General features: G+C 51.1%; 1 protein-coding gene across 1 annotated transcript in view; it reads right to left on the reverse strand.

Annotated features, from left to right (window-relative positions):
• The window catches only part of Paxip1 (PAX interacting protein 1), a 46,839-nt gene extending 30,970 nt beyond the window's left edge, over window positions 1–15,869 (reverse strand). The window contains exons 1-5 of the mRNA XM_042677249.1: window positions 15,757–15,869; window positions 12,106–12,240; window positions 8,739–8,782; window positions 7,437–7,500; window positions 2,073–2,186 (exon numbers count right to left, since the gene is read on the reverse strand). Of these exons, the coding sequence (XP_042533183.1) occupies window positions 2,073–2,186; window positions 7,437–7,500; window positions 8,739–8,782; window positions 12,106–12,240; window positions 15,757–15,834 (435 nt within the window). The 5' untranslated portion in view covers window positions 15,835–15,869. The remainder of the gene's footprint in view (window positions 1–2,072; window positions 2,187–7,436; window positions 7,501–8,738; window positions 8,783–12,105; window positions 12,241–15,756) is intronic.
• Between the last annotated feature and the right edge of the window lie 2,826 nt (window positions 15,870–18,695).

Raw genomic sequence — 18,695 nt, forward strand, 5'->3', positions numbered from 1 at the left:
GTGGCAGGCAGACCGCCCACTCTGCCATGGTCAGAAGCCATGGATGGGCACAAATAGCCAGTCAAGTGTTTGGTGCTGTGATCTTGGCTAGAATTACTTAACGTAGTGATACCAAGTGCTTAGCACTGCATTTCATATGTAAGGACCTTGCTTTGCTTGAACACAGCTGGTGAGGACAAGGTACAGATGCTACGCATGAGAAGACAGAAATGACAATGTCTACCTGAAGAGGACTCCACAGAGAACAACCTGATGATGTGGCTGACACCAAATATCCACACAGGAAAATGTCTCGTCTTAGATTCATTGACATTTTTAGGAACTCCCATAAATGAAAGAGTGAATGAGCAGACAATTATTCTATCTTTGTATTACTCAGGGAAGTGGGGCACTCTCTCAGGACAGTATCACTTGGGTTTCTAAGCCATCAGTAAGCTCACAACCCTAGTCTTGTAACGTTCATGGTAATGCTACCAGAACACAGTGACACCCAAATCAGGATCGGACCACCTCCGTCCTTCCCAGTAGCCACGCTGGAACAATCGAAAGCCTGGACTCACTGCATGATGAGCTCACGCCTGTGTTTACTTTACACATGGACATCATGGTTTCACAAAATTATTTAGGAGCTGGGTGCCCAGGGGGCTGGTACCAGGAGCTGGGACCTAAAGATCCCGGTTCATAAGCATGATCCAACAGGACAGCCCAAGAGACTCTAATTAACCAGCAAAAGCAAGCTAGACTAGAGACATGGCAAGTGTCAGAGCAAGTTAGCATAAGAAAAAGTCAAACAAGAGCTCAAGGCCCTGAGATCAAGCCTTGGTACTTGCTTTAAAAATTTATTAAGGCCAGGTACCAGCAGCTCACACCTATAATCTAGCTACTCAGGAGACTGCAATCTCAGGATCGCAGTTCAAAGCCAGCCTAGGCAGGAAAATCCATGAGATTCTTATCCAATTAACCACCAGAAAACCAGAAGTAGCACTGTGGCTCAGGTGGTAAAGTACTCACCTTGAGCTGAAAAGCTGAGGGACAGTGCCCAGCCCCAGAGTTCAAGCCCACGACCAACCAAAAAACATTATTTAGGCATAATAAAATGTGGATAGAAAAGAGAATGTTAATGAAGGGATGAGATGTCTGTGTTTCGGTGTCTTCAGGGACAAAATGCCACGCTACTGCCTAGATGCAATGTGAGCTAGCAGCTGCTTCTAGTCATTTTCAGTACTGGAAAATGTAAATTTTGCTTTTAACAAGTTGTACCATTGCAGAAGACTGCTAAATATTAAATTCATTCTTTGAAACAGGCGAAGTATAATTACCTTTCTTTCCCAGCCTAATGAAGACTACATAAATCATATCTAACAATATTACATTTCCATTACAGACTTGGATAAAAAAAATCTTTATATACATGCATACAGTATGTGGCTTACGGTATCTTTAATACCAATTTTAGCAGGGCACCTATAATCCTAGCTACTGAGAAGGCTAAGATTTGAAGATCACAGTTTGAAGCCAGCCCAGGGAGACTCATCTCCAATTAACCACCAAAAAGTTGTGGCTCAAATAGTAGGGCACTAGCCTTGAGCAAAAAAGCTCAGAGACAGCGTCTAGGCCCTGAGTCCATATCCTACAACTAGCAAGCCCCACACATCCCCCCTAGAAAATCGTGAAATTGCTGGGCATGGCCCAGTGGAAGAGCGCACGCTGAGCCCATACCAGGCTCTGGATTCTATCTAATCTTAGCACTCTGAACAATGGCAAGAGTCTAAAAGTATATATTTTTTTCAATTTCATTCAGAAATAATAATCAACTCATAAAGTTCTTAAAAGAACTTTAAACAAACTGTAAAAAATGGAATTTTTCCCATTATAATAACTTGTATTAATAAGTATTTGGCTCATCATTCAATTTATGATCATCTCACATCTTTTGTGAAATGAAACTGGATATAAATAATATAACACAATTCAACCAGCTTTTATAATCAGGGTCTAGCATTTAAAAGGACAAAAAACACCCATCCAACAACTATATGCACCAGCATGTAAGGACACTGTGTGAGGCTTACCCCCTTCGGCTCAGGAACAATCAAGTGGGTGCACTTCTTATTGAGGCTCAGCTGACAGCAGCCGCCGTGGAACGTGAGCAAAGCCCACAGGGCACTCCTGTCCTCAGATGACACCTGACACAGGGGACAAGTAAGGGTTACCATCCATTCAGTCTACATTTACTACAATCTAATGGTGTAACCATCTCTCTCATTAAGTCTGCAGCTATTACACTCTAATGATATAACCATTTCTCTCTCATTAAATCTAGTGAGTACAATCCAGTGATGTAACCGTTTCTCTCTCATTAAATCAAATTAACCTAAGAATATTGGGGGGAGGGGACACAAGAAGCCAATAGCTCTGTTTCTAGCACAACACTTTCATAGCCATAAATCATCTTCTGCCATGTCACCAAATAAATTACAAATATTTACGTATGGAGAGTGAATGACAATTATTTCTGACTATAACAAAATAGGAAATTTTTAAAAGGCATAAGCAGTATATCATTTTAGTTTCTACATTTCAGAAATGTCTAAATACAAAGCAACATTAAGACCACATTTACCAAAAACTCCTTAAAACAAATAGATAATGAATACAAACTATGACCTGGTTAAAATGAATACAGTGGTTTGAACATTCAGGGAAACATACACCACTGAACACCAAAGAAACAAGATCCACGTAAAAGGAACTTTTTTTTTTTTGGGGGGGGGGGGAAGGGGGGTCCGGTCGTGAAGCCTGAACTCTGGGCCTGGGCGCTGTCCCTCAGCTCTTCAGCTCAAGGCTAGCACTCTACCACTTGAGCCACAGAGCCACTTCCGGGTTTTTTCTTTTTGCTTATGTTGTGCTGAGGAATTGAACCCAGGGCCTCAGGCATGCAAGGCAAGCGCTCTACCACTGAGCCACCTTCCCAGCCCCAAAAGGAACTATTTCTATACCTGCACAGGGATGAGCATTGTCATGCCGGGAAGCAGGCTCTCACTGTGACCATTTATTGACTACCTACTACGTGCCAAGAACGGGGCCATGTTCAGGCATTCCAACCCTTACCAATGCATGTGAAGCAGGAAGCCACTTTTTAAGGTAATTACACTGACATTGGAATGCTGGCCACCTTTGAAACCTAGTTCTGTCTGTATTTATCAGGTCCACTACTCTTTACTGCATCTCCACAGGAAAGTCCAGACAGGAAGTATTTAAGGAAAAATAACATGTGAACATTGAGTCTAATACAAACAGTGGATTTTTTTCTGGATAAAGAGACCGATGCACTTGTCAAGTTGACTGGAAGTTCTGGTGAGGCACAGGTAGGTTTCTTTTTAACTGCCAGATAGTAACGCAGTGTCCTCCATCTACTCTTCACTCCACAGCTATCTGTTACTCTGCATTCCACACGACACTGTATTCACCTCGTAAATGATTACTCTCTCTCTTTACCTTAGTAACTCGCTGTCACAATGCAGAGGAGTGGACTGGGTTATTTCACTAGAAACTATCACAAAAATATTTACATCTTGCAGCATTTGGAGAGTCAAGGATTAAAGACAGACAGATGAACGCCACAGAATCACTCATCTTTACTAAGAATGAAATTAAAGCATGGGCTCTATCCAGGACGGGTCCGTGTCAGCTAAGGAGAGTTTTCATACTGGCTGCCTCATCTGCTCCTCCCTGTCCCTGCCGCAGGCAGCATCCTCCAAAGGTGCCCCTGCTCTGCATGGAGGCCCTGGTAGGGAGGAAGGAGGAGACACAGGTTGTTAGGACTGTGTCTCCAGGAGCTCTTGTCAGTGGCAACTGTCCTTGGTCGGTCTTTATCTACACCCGTGTTGATGAAGACTCCTACCCTGTATCTACATTACAAGTGTGCTCTAGCAAGTCACCTACTACTGTTAGGACTGAGGAACTTAGTTTTCATTGTTATAGTGTTCTTTGTTTTCCAAATTTTCAAAAGCACTCATTTCCTAAGGGGGGGGGGGGGGGGAGTGCTTTTCTTCCTACGCTAGCTTTCTACAACACTGATCCGCACACTGGCGCTGCAGTGCCTGCAAAGGCCCTTCCCTGCGGCCTGGCCCGCCCTTCAAGAACTCACCCCTAGTCCTTCTGAAGCCACAGCCTGAAGAAACCTGGACACTCCAACCCCATCTGTCATCTCCCTCCCCTAAATCCAGCAGACTGCATGGAGGAGCACAGGCCCAGAACCGCCTCTGCTCCCAGGAAGAGATGCTCTGATGAAGAGAGCCAGAACCACCTCCCACCCCATCACCTGGCCGCACCCCATCAAAAGCACTGGTGTCTGACTGAACCACAGCATCCCCAAATCCCTGGGACAAGGTCCCAGGTTTTGTCAGTAAGCAAGGACCTAAATTTCTGTCCAAGTCCAAAAGCCCGTAAGCCTCCACCAGTTTTCATTGTCATACTAACATTTCTATGTCAGTGTCACCCACAGCCATCAAAAGTGACTTCAACTGTTCTTTCTTCCTCTCTTCCAGAGTCTAGAATGCCATCATTTGTAATTTAAAAATACGTATGAAAGAAAACAGTGCAATAGTAAGTATCCCACTGGCTTTTCACACACCTGAGTTCCAAGGTTTTCCAGTCTCCACCCACCCCTGCCTTTCCAGAACTTGGAGCACAGAACACGGAACACATCACCTCAGCTGATTCCCATCTCCTCACAACCAGCCTCCAGAAATCACGCCCAGTCTCTCCTTCAACCTGCAGGATTTGGAACACCTTCCTCCTTTTCAATCCCAGTTCTAGACAGCTTCCTAGGTTTGTTGAGAGCTCTGTCCTTGATCAAGCCTGCCTAACCTTGCAACTGACACCCTCTTTTTTCTAAGAGCACACACCCACACCTGGGCCGCCTGACTTAGTACATCACACACAATGTGTCCTGTGCTCACAGGCTCATGTACCGTCCAAGGCATGTACTGCCTCCGAGGCTCTCGCTCTGGGACTAAATCTGTTCTCCAACACTATACACGGAACAATACCTGCTCACCGCGTTCTAAACTCTATCACCATTTGTATTCACACACTTCTGGTCTTCTCATTTCCCTAAGTCAACTCTGTTAAGCCCATGTCGCTGAGATCTCTACCTCTGAAAAGGCACTAAGGCGGCCCCTGACTGGACCTGACCCAATCCGTCCGGTCCAGTCCTGTCCCATCCCGTCCCCCGTACCTCATTCCCCATCCCCCCTCAGCATGGCCTTCCTCTGGCTCCTAATCCTTTCTAGTCACTGGGCTGTCTGTGGAACCCAGAAATCCAGTAGCACAAGAACAACTGACAAGTACACACTGTAGTCACATAAGCAGTGTGATAAAACGTTCTCATTTTAAAATGATGCTCTGAGGGGCTGGAAGGTGGCTCAGTGGTAGAGCGCTCGCCTCGCATGCCTGAGGCCCTGGGTTCCATTCCTCAGCACCACATGAGCAAAAAGAAAAGAGCCAGAAGTGGCGCTGTGGCTCAAGTGGTAGAGCGCTAGCCTTGAGCTGAAGAGCTGAGGGACAATGCCCAGGCCCAGAGTTCAGGCCCCACAACTGGACCCCCCCCCAAAAAAAGATACTCTGATTATAAGTTTGGAATATATAGAGAAGTTTAATGAAAACAGTAAAATCACCTAAGACACATACCAGCATGAAAAGGTTCACTGTAGCAACCCTAATGATCATTAGCACAAAAATATATTTATACTAGACATGGAAGAACACTGAAAAATACAAACCAAACAAATTCTATTCAGAGAAAATATTAATTTTGTTTGTTTGTTTAAGGATCTGCATCAAACTGATGAGGCAGGAAAAAAAAGAAAAGAGGATGATTTCAACTGTAAAGTACTTCCCAACATGTATGAGAGAACTGACAGATAAACGTGCTTGATGCCAGGGCTGCACTGAGCCCTCCTCTCTTAGAGGCGAGGCAGGCTGCCAGAGCCATTGCCATGCCCCAGGGGAGAGGAAGAGCACAGCCAGCTCCTCATCAGCTCACCTACACTGCGCTCAGCCAGGGCAGATGGGGGCCTGAAGAGCTGGAGGAATGGAGGAACACATGCCTGCTCAGAACACCAAGAGTGGCAAGCCAGCTCCGCCAGCATATGGGCCAAGGGCACGGGGCACTGCACCTTCTCCTGACCAAGACCACGGAGGCCCGACAGGAGGGTGGAATGAGGACTTCAAGGCTCTGGATGCTTCTCAGCTTCTCTGCAGGGGGTTATAGTGGCCCAAGGTTCAGACAGCAACCTCACTAGCACTGAATCTAGTTACACATCTCATTGCTATAAAAATGTGCATGGGACTGGAGTGTGGCTCAGTGGTAGAGTGCTTGCGCTTACCTAGCATGCATGAAGCCCTGGGTTTGATTCCTTCTCACCACATAAACAACAACAAATTTTTAAAAAGCCGAAAGTAGCACTGTGGCTCAAGTGGTAGAGTGCCAGCCTTTAGCACAAGCAGCTCAGGGACAGTGCCCAGACCCTGAGTTTAAGCCCCAGGACAGGCACCAAAAAAAAAAAAATTCATGCCTCTGATTGCCCTGAGAGATTTTTTGATATGTATATAAATTTTTTATGAATGTGTATGCAGTAAACTCACTTCTCTGATCTGCTAGTGTCTTCTTTTTTCAATTGACCTGTATGAAAATTCATTTTAGTGAAAGAATTCTTAAAACTTCTTTTGCCTGAATTTTTGTTACCTTTTAACTTCATTTTAAAGGGCCAAACATGGTGGTTCACACCTGCATTCCTATCTATTTAAGGAGCAGAGGTAAAAAGCAAAAGAGACCCTATCTAGAAAACAAAGCAAAAAAAAAAAAAAAAAAAACAGGTGGGCACCACCCAGCTACTCGGGAGGCTGAAATCTGGGATGGTGGTTCAAAGCCAGCCCAGGTAGAAAAGTCCCCATTAGACTCTTATTTCTAATTAACCACACAAAAACCAGAAGTGGCACTGTGGCTCAAGAGGTAGAACACTAGCCTTGAGTAAAAACAGGCTCAGGGATAGTGTCCAGGCCTTGAGTTCAAGCCCCACAAATGACAAAAAAAGGCAAAAAAGACTGGGGGGTATGGCTCAAGTCACATGCTTGCCTATTGAGAGAGGCTCTGAGATCAATTCCAAGTAACACAAAATTTTCATTTTAAATATTTCTTGTATTTAAGTTTTAAATCTTTGTGTTTAAGATTAGAATGATCACTTTTACTATTGAAAACTTTACATCTGAAAAATAAGGACAAATATTTAAACAGTAGAAGCTTATTAGACACTTATGAAATACACAGTCAAGTTTAATACAAGGTGTCGTGGAAATGGGTTAACAGATCATAAATCCAATCATAAGAAAACAGAGCAGAACTAATACAGGAATAACTATAACCGGCTTACCTGAGAAAGGCAGGCAGTGACCCCAAAAAAAATCTGACATGATTCCGGAGAAAAACCATTCACTCTTGTTTGACAGCAGTTAAGACCACAAAGACCAGCACAGCCTGCACTTCACCCTCTGGACAGCTCCAACACACCCTCCCTCCCCTCAACTCAGCCACCAAAGCCCACTGTCCCTTTACTTGCCCACTTGGGACACAGACAGACAGACAGACAGAGCAGACTTGGAAAACAGCTATAATCAACACAGAAAGAGGCAAGTAATTTCAGTGCAGTGCACTGTATTTTTTTAGCTGGTCCTGGGGCTTGAACTACTTGAGCCACAGCACTTTAAATCCAACCTCTCCACTTACACTGTAAACAAAACGGACGTAAGACACTCCTGGGGAAAATATGTTGACCCGAGAGCTACATGACTACACAAAAATACACACCGTTTAAAAGCAAAGAAAAAAATCTCTTGGCTCTAAGAACGCGCCACTGGAATGATGGCGCCCCGTAGGCAGCAGACGCGGGCTCCGGCCTCATCTCTGTCACCGGTGGGGACTTGGGCATGACAACTCTGAGCTACGCAGGCTTCATTGTCCAACAAGTCTGGAACCCTAGTTCCCAAGATCCTAAAGCTGATTTTAAACTCATTCAAGGGAATTACTGAACATACTGTGTCCAGCACGAGGAATGTGGCAACACGAGTCCGATACGACTTCCTCCTGCCAGTACTGTACGTTACTCAAAGCAAACACGGCCATCATTTTTGAACAATCTAGATATCCAGAATTCAAAACATACTGAAGTAGTACCTCTTTCTCCCTCTAAGAGCAAAAGACCTCCGCCGCAGAGTGAGTAGCCACAGCCTGCAGAATGCTCGTTCCTGGCCTCAGAGCTGGGGCAGTCGCTGCTCCACCCAGCAGGTGCTCTCAAAGAAAGACAAGATATACTATAAAACTAGACTCTTCTCAGTGTACTTTTCAAATCATTCACGATATGGTTTATATAGACATAACCATAGAAATACTCATCACTTTGTTGAAGAGTAACTCCTTTGTACAACTACTTAAATAGATAAATCAGTAGACAGACAGACAGACGTTGTAAAGACCTGGAACACTTCCTCCAGGTCCCAGCCAGAGCAGTTCTGACACAGGTAATGACAAAGATCAGGTACAGAACAGATGACAGGGGGTAGAAAGCAGGGGGGAGCAGGAGCAGAGGTGATCCCGGCCCTAATTCATGACCCAGACTTCACACAGACGACTGTCATTTCCATCTTCAATCCGATCCTACCATTCCAAAAAAGGATACGGCAGCAGAGCTCCACACTGTACAGATAAAATCACCCAAGAAGGCTGAAAAAGAAAAGATGAACTTAAGTCAAAAGCTATTCAATTTACCATCAAAATGAGCTTGCACCTGTGGCACTTCTAACACTGAAGAGGCTGTCTTGGCTGTGAAGCATCCCCATGAAGCACCCCCACACCCAAGGGCCAGTCAGTGGCATGCCAGAAACCCCAATTCTACAATGAAGCACTTTTGTATTTAAAAAAAAGGGGGGGGGATGCACATGCACCTGAAAGTCTAAGTCCTGACTATTGTTATTGCTGCCTCCAAACCTCACAAGGGCAGGGGGAGGGGCAGCTCCTCCCCCCCACCTCCCAATCCCCACACCCCTCCCCACTCCGCAGCCACTCTGGGAATAGCCTCTCCGGCCAATCCTGAGCCCAGGGAAGTTCAAACTCAAAAGGCATGTGCGTGAGTGCCAGTACTGGGGCTTGAACTAAAGGCCTCAACCTCTAGTTCTGCCTTTTACTGGTTAATAAGAAAAGTCTCTCAGATTTGCTGGCCTAGGCCAGTTCCTCTTGAGTAACTAGGACTACAGGCATGAAACCACTGGTACCCCACTGGTAAAGCCCAGAAGACACAATGCTTGTAAACCATAAAAATTACTTCTTTAAAGAGTTTTTACTAGCATAGAATAGTTGCACTGGGCTTTCCGTCCATATATACCACGCACCCCACAGGCCTCACGCTGTCCGTCTCTTGCTCTTTCCCTCTTCCCTCTATTTAGAACAGTCTCAAATGGTTCCACTACTGCTGCCACAATTACACTAAGGCACTCTGGCCACACTCACCCTCCTTCAGCTGCTTTACTTTTCTGTCATTCATTTTCTTGTGTACATTAACTATACCAAGGCATTCTGCTGTGGTATTTCACACGTGCATATTTATTATACATTTTTTCTTTTTCTTGTCAATGGGGCGTGAACTCAGGGCCTGGGCACTGTCCATGTGCTCTTTTGCTCAAGACTAACACTTTACACCTTTGAGCCACAGCTCTACTTCTGGTTTTTGAGTGGTTAATTGGAGATAAGACTCTCTCTCAGACTTTTCTTCTCAGGCTGGCTTTGAACCTTTATCCTCAGATCATATATTTTAATCAGAATACTTCTCTTACTATGCTTTCTCCCCACCCCAAACCCCTACTGTTGATCCACTTTCAGTAAGACTTCTTTGGCCATCTTTATCCATAGATATAACATGTTCAGAGATTCATTAAAATTACTCCTGGGGCTGGAGATGTGATTCAAGTGGTAGAGTGTCTTCCTAACAAGCACAAAGCCCTAAATTCAATTCCTGGTACCATCAAAAACTTGGCTGAAGGGGAGCTGTGGCTCAAATGGTAGGTGCCAGCCTTAAGCAAAAAAGTTAAGTGACAGTGCCCAAGCCCTTAGTTCAAACCCTAGTGCTCGCATAAAATAGGAGAGTGTTGGGGCTGAGAAGGAGGCTCAGTGGTACAGTGCTTGCCTTGCATGCATGAGGCCCTGGGTTCGATTCCTCAGCACCACATAAGCAGAAAAAGCCAGAAGTAGTGCTACATGTAGCTCAATTGGTAGAGCTCTAGCCTTGAGCTGAAGGACAGAGTTCAGACCCCGTGACTGATTTAAAAAAAAACAAAAAAAAACATAGGAGAGTGTTGAGGTCAGGACAAGTTTTAAGAACCACTGCTCTAGGTGGTCTAGGCCCCAAGTTCTGTTCATGAGGTTAATCTTTCACTTTAATGTAAATCCAGCTCCAGGCCATGGTCTGAGAGGAAGTAGGAAGGGCAAGGACAGGGATACACAAAGGAAGATGTGCCCTGGCCAGACTTGTGCCCTGGCAAGTCTCGCGAAGTGGCATTTGGTGAAGTGACCAGGAACCTGTGACCATCAGGTCACAGAAAGACACAGCAGCATGGGCCTGGAATGGCCACGCTGAAACTCATGAGCTAGTGCGAAAAGGTAGGACCACTGTAGTCCCACTGCTCACTCCAGCTCACCATCTAATCCTCCTCCTGAGACAGGCCCACTTCAGGCCTGTTTTCAGAACTCATGTCTGCAAGCTGCAAAGCAATCCCAGACCCCAGACAACAGTGAAGTCTTCACTTCCCAGCAGCAGGACAGCGTCTCAGCTGCACATCATACTCCATGGGAACCCTCCCTAACTCCTGTTAGTATTAATACAGAGCATGCAACAGCATGGTGAAAAATAGTAGGAGTATAGAACTATTTTATAAGAAACATATACAAGAGCTAGGAAGGTGGCTCAGTGGTAGAGTGCTTGCCTTGCATGCATGAGGCCCTGGGTTCGATTCCTCAGCACCACATAAGCAAAAAGAAAAAAGCCGGAAGTGGCGCTGTGGCTCAAGTGGTAGAGCACTAGCCTTGAGCTGAAGAGCTGAGGGACAATGCCCAGGCCCAGAGTTCAGGCCCCACGACCGGACCCAAAAAAAAAAAAAAGAAACATATACAAGAGAAGATCAGAAATAAAACTGAAGATCATTATGAAACTGACACACCTTAAAAATAAACCTCTGGCCAGGGATTAGTGGCTACCGCCTGTAATACTAGGTGTACAGTAAGCGGAGGGCTGAGAGGCACGCTACAAAGCTGGCGTGGGCACACAAATCTGAGAGACTCTTATCTCCAATTAATCAACACAAAAACAGAATTAAAGATGTAGCTCAAGTGGCAGAGAGCCAGCAAGAAAACCAAGGGACAGAGTTCAGGCCCTGAGTTCAAGCCCCACTACTGGCACACTGGCACATGCATGCACGTACACACACACAAATTTAACAGTAGATATTTGCTGGCCATAACACAGTATCAGAGTATGTAAACCAACAAAATCTAAATGATTTATCCACCAGCCTAAGCCCCCACTTTCCATAATAAACTCTGTGGCCAAGAGGTGTATAGTAAGACAATAAGACTTACAGTGACTATAACCCTTGTCAGAGTAGTTAATACTAGCACTGTTAATGAGGGACAGGACTCCCTTCTGCTGGTCTAGCTGAAAACCAGAGCTGCTTACCCCCGTGGGGAAGGAGAGCAGCTGCCCCGAGAGGCTTTTGGAATCACACACACCTTTCCTACTATGACCCAGATACCCGGAGGACTTCCATCAACACAGCCTTCCTGGACAGGACGCTAGCCAGGAGACTCGGGAGCCCTAATGATGTCAACAGGAGCCCTGCTACATGGTGAAGGCAGCTCAAGAGGCCACCAGAGTGGGAGGGCGTTATTCACCCAGCCACCGTCCATGCCCGCAGGCCTTAGCAAGCTTGGAAAGAACTGAAGGGCAGCTCTGTTGCTCTCAAGATGCACAACGATGAGCAATGAGATTCTCTACTCACCTTTACAACAGGCAAGTCAAAGACTTCCCGGGCTTCTCCAACCTCCGGGCTGTCCCCGTCCTCTGAGATTATGTGTGAGGCTAAAGCATTATAGGAGACTTCCTTGGCCTTCCCAGCTTTAAGAAGCCTAATAACCTGAAAAAACAAAACACAGATTAAAATGGAAAGCACTGATCACCTTCCTGACTTACATAGACCAGTACTGGAAAGAAAGAGAAGGTTTTATAAAAAAATGTACCACGTGGGGGTTGGGAATGTGGCTCAGTGGTAGAATGCTAGCCCTAAGTGAACGGCAGCTCAGGGACAGTGCTCAGGCCCCGAGTTCACGCCCAGGACTGGGGGGGGGGGGGGGAGGGGGGAAGCACCATTATGTCCTAAAAACTTTTTACTCTGAGTAATATGCCAGCAGAACTTTTGAGGACAATTTTTTAAAAAGCAAAACCTTTTTTTGCCAGTCCTGGGGCTTAATCTCTTGGCCTGGGCACTGTCCCTGAGCTCCTTTTGGTTCGAAGTTAATGTTCTACCACTTGAGCCACAACACCACTTCTAGCTTTTTCTGTAAGCGAGTGTCTGTAATGACAAGAGGAAGATGCAACCTAGGCCACAGTGGCTCCCACCTTTGGCCCTAGCCAGCTGGCAGGCTGAGACGGCTGAGAGGACAGTTCAAAGCCAGCTCCAGCAGGAAGCAAGCTACCACCGCCTCTCCTCAAGGGTGAGCACGATGCGGTGGCACTCGCCTGCTATGCCAGCTATCACTAACATGGGTGGGACACACCAAGGTACATGCCCAGACAGGAAGTGAGACCCCCATCTAAAAAATAATGAGCAGCCGGGTGCCGGTGGCTCACACCTGTAACCCTAGCTGCTCAGGAGGCTGAGATCTGAGGATCATGGTTCAAAGCCAGCCCGGGCAGGAAAGTCCGTGAGACTCTTATCTCCAATAAACCACCAGAAAACTGGAAGTGGCGCTATAGCTCAAGTGGTAGAGCACTTGCCTTGAGCTGAAGAGCTGAGGGACAGCACCCAGGCCCAGAGTTCAAGCCCCACGACCGGCAAAATAATAATAATAATAATAATGAGCAAAACTCAGGGCTGAGGATGTGCTGTGGTGTTGAGTATCTACTGGGCACGAGGAAGGCCTTGAGTTCAAAGCCCAGTGCTGGGGGAAATGAATAGAAGGAAGATGTGACAGAAAAGGGATGGCCAGACAGGTCTTGGCAGGGGCAAAAACAAGAGGAAGACCAAAACAGAAATGCTGACCACCTCAAGTGGCAGCCCCAGCCCAGGGACAGGGAAGCGGCAGACTTTGGTCCGAGGAAGAATGAGGTTCCCAGGATGCACTGCATGGGAACCTGGAGACCAGATTCTGCACCACTTCCAGACAGGTGGGGGCAAGAGTCAGTGGAGAACAGTGTGGAAAGCCAGGGAGGCGGAGGGTGGAGGAATAGCTAGCAGATTGACACGCAGACTCAAAGTAAACCCAACAATGAAACTGGCACGGTCCAGTCCACACAGCTGACTGCTCCACAGGCCAGAAGCCTTTTCCCAAGTTCACTGACCACTGAGCTACAGGAAGCACCAACGGTCACCGGCTATGAGCATTACACGGGCTTCCCACCATTCACCCAAGACTTCCTCAACGTCACGCATCCCTCCCTATGCTGCACGCCGCAGCCTTCCCAGGCCCCTCTCTGCCGCCTTTCCCCCAGGTAAGCCTCACCTTCCTGACCTCACTCAGACCCTGCCACCAAACACCACCAAAACACTCAGACCTTTGAGGCTCTCAAAGTAATAGCTTCTCCCCAAGCTCCGTGCTAGGAGCCTCACAGCTCTACCCTGTCACTCCACGCCAGTGACCACCAACGCAGCACCCAGGGAAATGATCACTAGTCCACTGCTGCTATGTCAAGACTCAACCTAAAGGAGTGCTAGTGATGCTTCAGTGTGTCATCCTCCACGCACCAAGGAGGGGAGAAGTGTTCCCTATAGCTTCTACCAACCCCTGCTGCAGGCCACGCTCAGTACCCAGCACTCAGCACTCAGCCATGCCCCTCCTCCCACAGCTTCCCACCACACCAGGCCTGACTAGACATACCCCCTGAGCACTTTCTGAGCCCACATTTGTCGAAATTGAGAATGGATGTGCTGGCCCTAAAACCTGTTTAGACTGTTTCAGATTGACGTGTTTTGCCAAGGACAATTTTAAGTGCTCAGCTGTGATTCCTAGCTGAGCCCCATGGGGGCTTCTTCTGGTTTGAACTTTTGGCTCAAGGCCCTACAAAGAAAGCCAAAGTCCTACAAAGAAGAGCAAGGAGAAGCCCGGCACCAGTGGCAAGCCCACGTAACGCCAGCTACTCAGGAGGCCAAGATCTAAGGAATGCAGTTCAAAGCCAGACCAGGAGGGCAAATCCACAAGACTCTTACCTCCAATTAACCAGCAAAAAGCTGGAAGTGGAGATGTGGCTAACAGGGAGGTGTGACTAACATAGCAGAAATATCTAAGCTGGAGTGTGAGGCTGAGCCACACCACCAGCACCCAAGGCGACTATCAATACTGGAAAATCACTCCTTTTCATCCCCTAGGTTTAGTTTAGCAGCTGTGTAGCTGCTAAAAATTCTGTGCCACACTGTTTTGAAAGGGAAAAGACCTGCGAGCGTTTACCTACAGAGATACTCAAGCTGTGGAAGACCAAGACAATTCCTTCCACACCACTCAGATTATAGGCCAAACATTAATCCAAGCCTTGTCCAGCACCCTCTCTCTGCCAGCTTGGGGCTGATCCTACAGACACCCCTTTGAAGATGTGGAACGGTGAGACTACACACAGGTACCTGAGGATGTCCACACACAGGTTCACGAGGGTGACCGCACACAAGCACACAGGATAACTACACACAGTACACGTGGAAACACCACACACAGGTTCACGAGGATGACTGCACACAAGTACATACGGAACAACCACACACAGGATAACTGCACACGTGTGGCACAACCACACACAAGTGCACACAGCATTACTAGACACAAGGACGATCACACACAGTACATGTGGCACAACTACACCCAAGTGCACGCGACCGCACGCGAGTACACAGGGACGAGTGCACACGTGGGACTGCTGCGCGCGAGTACTCGCGGGATGACGACACTCCAGTGCATGCGGGGATGCCCCGCGTCGGTGCCGTGGGAAAGTGCGGCGCGCGCAGACACGGCGCCCCGGGCGCTCCCGCCTAGCACCGTGCGGGTCGCGCGATCGGGGGCACCGGCGGCAGCTTGGCCGAGCCGCTCGGCTCGGACCGGGTCGGGGTGCGGGAGCGCTCCCCGCGCACGCCGGACCGCGGCCCCCCGCCTCCCGGGTCCCGCGCGGGCTCCCCGCCGGGGCTCCGCGCCCCCGCCGCCCGCCTCCTGCCGGTCCTTCCGGAGCCCAGACCTCCGCGGGGCCGGGCGAGGACGCCCCGGGGCCGGAGCCCCCCGGGCGGGACGCCGCTCCCGGACCGGCGCCCCGACGCGCCCTCGCGCCGCGCCGGCGCCTCCCCCGCCGCCAGGCCCGCCGGGCGGCCCGGCGCGCGGAGGCCGGAGGCGCGGCCGCGCGGGAGGGGACGCGGCGGGGCGGGCGCGGGCGCGGCGGGGCGGCGCGCGGGCCGTACCTGAGGGTCGAGGTCGCCCACCGCGTAGTACTTGACCTCGCGGAACAGCTCCGGAACTTCGGGCGCCGGCTCCGACATGACCGCGGCGGCGCGGAGGGCGGCGCGGCGGCGCCCGGGCCCCCGCCTCCTCCGGCCTGCGCCGCCCCGCCTCGCCCCGCCGACCGCGCGGCCCGCGCGGCCCCAGCCCGGCCCGGTGAACTGGGACCCGCGCCCCCGTCCGCCGCGCCCCCGCCCGCCCCGAGCGCCCGGAGCGCGGGAGCCGCGCGCGCCCTGCTGGACGCGCCATCCGCGCGGGCCGCCGAGGGGGGGCGCCCGGCAGCGCGCAGGCCCGCGGCGCCGCGCAGCGGCCCAGCCGCCGCCCGCCGCGCCGGGGACGTCTCCCCACGCCGGCCCGGCCCGGACACCGGAGGCCGGAGGCCGCCGCGCCCCCTCGACCGAGCCCCACCGACGTGGGGAGCCGGCGTCCCCCCCCCCTCGGAGCCGCAGTGGGACAGTCCGCCGGGCCGGGGCGGGGCGATCCTCCCGTCACCCCACGCGGCCGCTGGGCGGCGCATGCGCGCGGAGGGGGGCGGGGCCTCGGCGGGGCGGGGCTTCGGGGGCGGCGGTGACCTGCCGGGACGCCGCGCGGGACGCGGGTGACGCCGCGGCGACTGCGGCCGAGCGCGGCGCCGGGTCTAGGCCCGCCCCGCGGCGGGAGTGCACGGGAGTGCCCGGCCGCGCGGCCGGCCGGGGGCCCGGGCCTGCAGACGGCTTTGTAACGCGGAGCCCCGTCCGAGAACGGCGCCTCGGGGCCGGGCCGGGGCCAGCGCCGACCCCACACCCGCGCCTTCCCGGGAGACTGAGTTGTTCTGCGCGCGCGCCGGTCCCGGGGCTCGAACTCGGGCCTGGGCACGGTCCCCGGGCTGCCTCGCTCCTGGCCGGCGATTGATGCCTCCGGCTTCGGGGGGTGAAGTGGAGACCGGAGTCTCACCGCCTTCACCCGTGTGCCGTGTAAGCGACATGGCGCAGGCCGGGGGACCGTCACCCGTGTACAGTGTGACATGGCGCAGGCCGGGGGACCGTCACCCGTGTGCAGTGTAAGCGACATCACGCAGGCTGGGGGACCGTCACCCGTGTGCAGTGTAAGCGACATCACGCAGGCTGGGGGACCGTCACCCGTGTGCAGTGTAAGTGACATCACGCAGGCTGGGGGACCGTCACCCGTGTGCAGTGTAAGTGACATCACGCAGGCTGGGGGACCGTCACCCGTGTGCAGTGTAAGTGACATCACGCAGGCTGGGGGACCGTCACCCGTGTGCAGTGTAAGTGACATCACGCAGGCTGGGGGACCGTCACCCGTGTGCAGTGTAAGTGACATGGCGCAGGCCGGGGGACCGTCACCCGTGTGCAGTGTAAGCGACATCACGCAGGCTGGGGGACCGTCACCCGTGTGCAGTGTGAGATGGTGCAGGCCGGGGGACCGTCACCCGTGTGCAGTGTGAGATGGTGCAGGCCGGGGGACCGTCACCCGTGTGCCGTGTAAGCGACATCACGCAGGCCGGGGGACCGTCACCCGTGTGCAGTGTAAGTGACATGGCGCAGGCCGGGGGACCGTCACCCGTGTGCAGTGTAAGCGACATCACGCAGGCTGGGGGACCGTCACCCGTGTGCAGTGTAAGTGACATGGCGCAGGCCGGGGGACCGTCACCCGTGTGCAGTGTAAGCGACATCACGCAGGCTGGGGGACCGTCACCCGTGTGCAATGTAAGTGACATCACGCAGGCTGGGGGACCGTCACCCGTGTGCAGTGTAAGTGACATCACGCAGGCTGGGGGACCGTCACCCGTGTGCAGTGTAAGTGACATCACGCAGGCTGGGGGACCGTCACCCGTGTGCAGTGTAAGTGACATCACGCAGGCTGGGGGACCGTCACCCGTGTGCAGTGTAAGTGACATCACGCAGGCTGGGGGACCGTCACCCGTGTACAGTGTAAGTGAGATGGCGCAGGCCGGGGGACCGTCACCCGTGTGCAGTGTAAGTGACATGGCGCAGGCCGGGGGACCGTCACCCGTGTGCAGTGTAAGCGACATCACGCAGGCCGGGGGACCGTCACCCGTGTGCTGTGTGACATGGCGCAGGCCGGGGGACCGTCACCCGTGTGCCGTGTAAGCGACATCACGCAGGCTGGGGGACTGTCATACATTTAGACACGTTTGTCATGACTAAGCCCCTGTTTGAAACAAAATGTACTTCCTTGGCTAGAGACATTGAACGTTTCTTGTTTTTTTTTGTTGGTCGTGGGGCCTAAACTCTGGGCGTGGGCGCTGTCCCTCAGCTCTTCAGCTCAAGGCTAGCGCTCTAGCACTCTAGCCACAGCGCCACTTCCGGCTTTTTTCTTTTTGCTTATGTGGTACTGAGGAATCGAACCCAGGGCCTCATGCATGCAAGGCAAGCGCTCTACCACTGAGCCACCTTCCCAGCCCCGACATTGAACGTTTGTACAGATAATTTCCTCCATTTTTCAATCCTGATTGCTTCGAGGAAAACCTCTGCCACTCATCTAGGCTTTTTCTGATGTCCCTCTGAGTCAGAAGATACTGCATGCTGGAGACTCTAACAGAGGCTGCTCGGGAGGCTGAGATCCCGGCATCACCGTCTGAAGCCGTACCCAGTAGAAAACGGCTCAGGTGTTAGAAAGCCGGCCTTGAGGGGGAACAGCCAGAACAGAACACAGGCCCTGAATTCAAGCCCGAAAGGAAGGGAGAAACTGCATCCTTTGCAGGAAATTAGATGGAGCTGGAAATCAACATTTGTGCTCCTCTCCCTCAAATGAAATGAGAGAGATGACAAAGCATGAGATAGAACGGTGAACTAGAGGGTGAAGGGAGTGAAATGATGGAAACCAAAATTGTCTTTTTTTGGGGGGGTCCGGTCGTGGGGCCTGAACTCTGGGCCTGGGC

The sequence above is a fragment of the Dipodomys spectabilis genome, unplaced genomic scaffold (assembly GCF_019054845.1).
Source record: "Dipodomys spectabilis isolate Male_0828 unplaced genomic scaffold, ASM1905484v1 ptg000034l, whole genome shotgun sequence".
In the NCBI taxonomy this organism is placed as follows: domain Eukaryota; kingdom Metazoa; phylum Chordata; class Mammalia; order Rodentia; family Heteromyidae; genus Dipodomys; species Dipodomys spectabilis.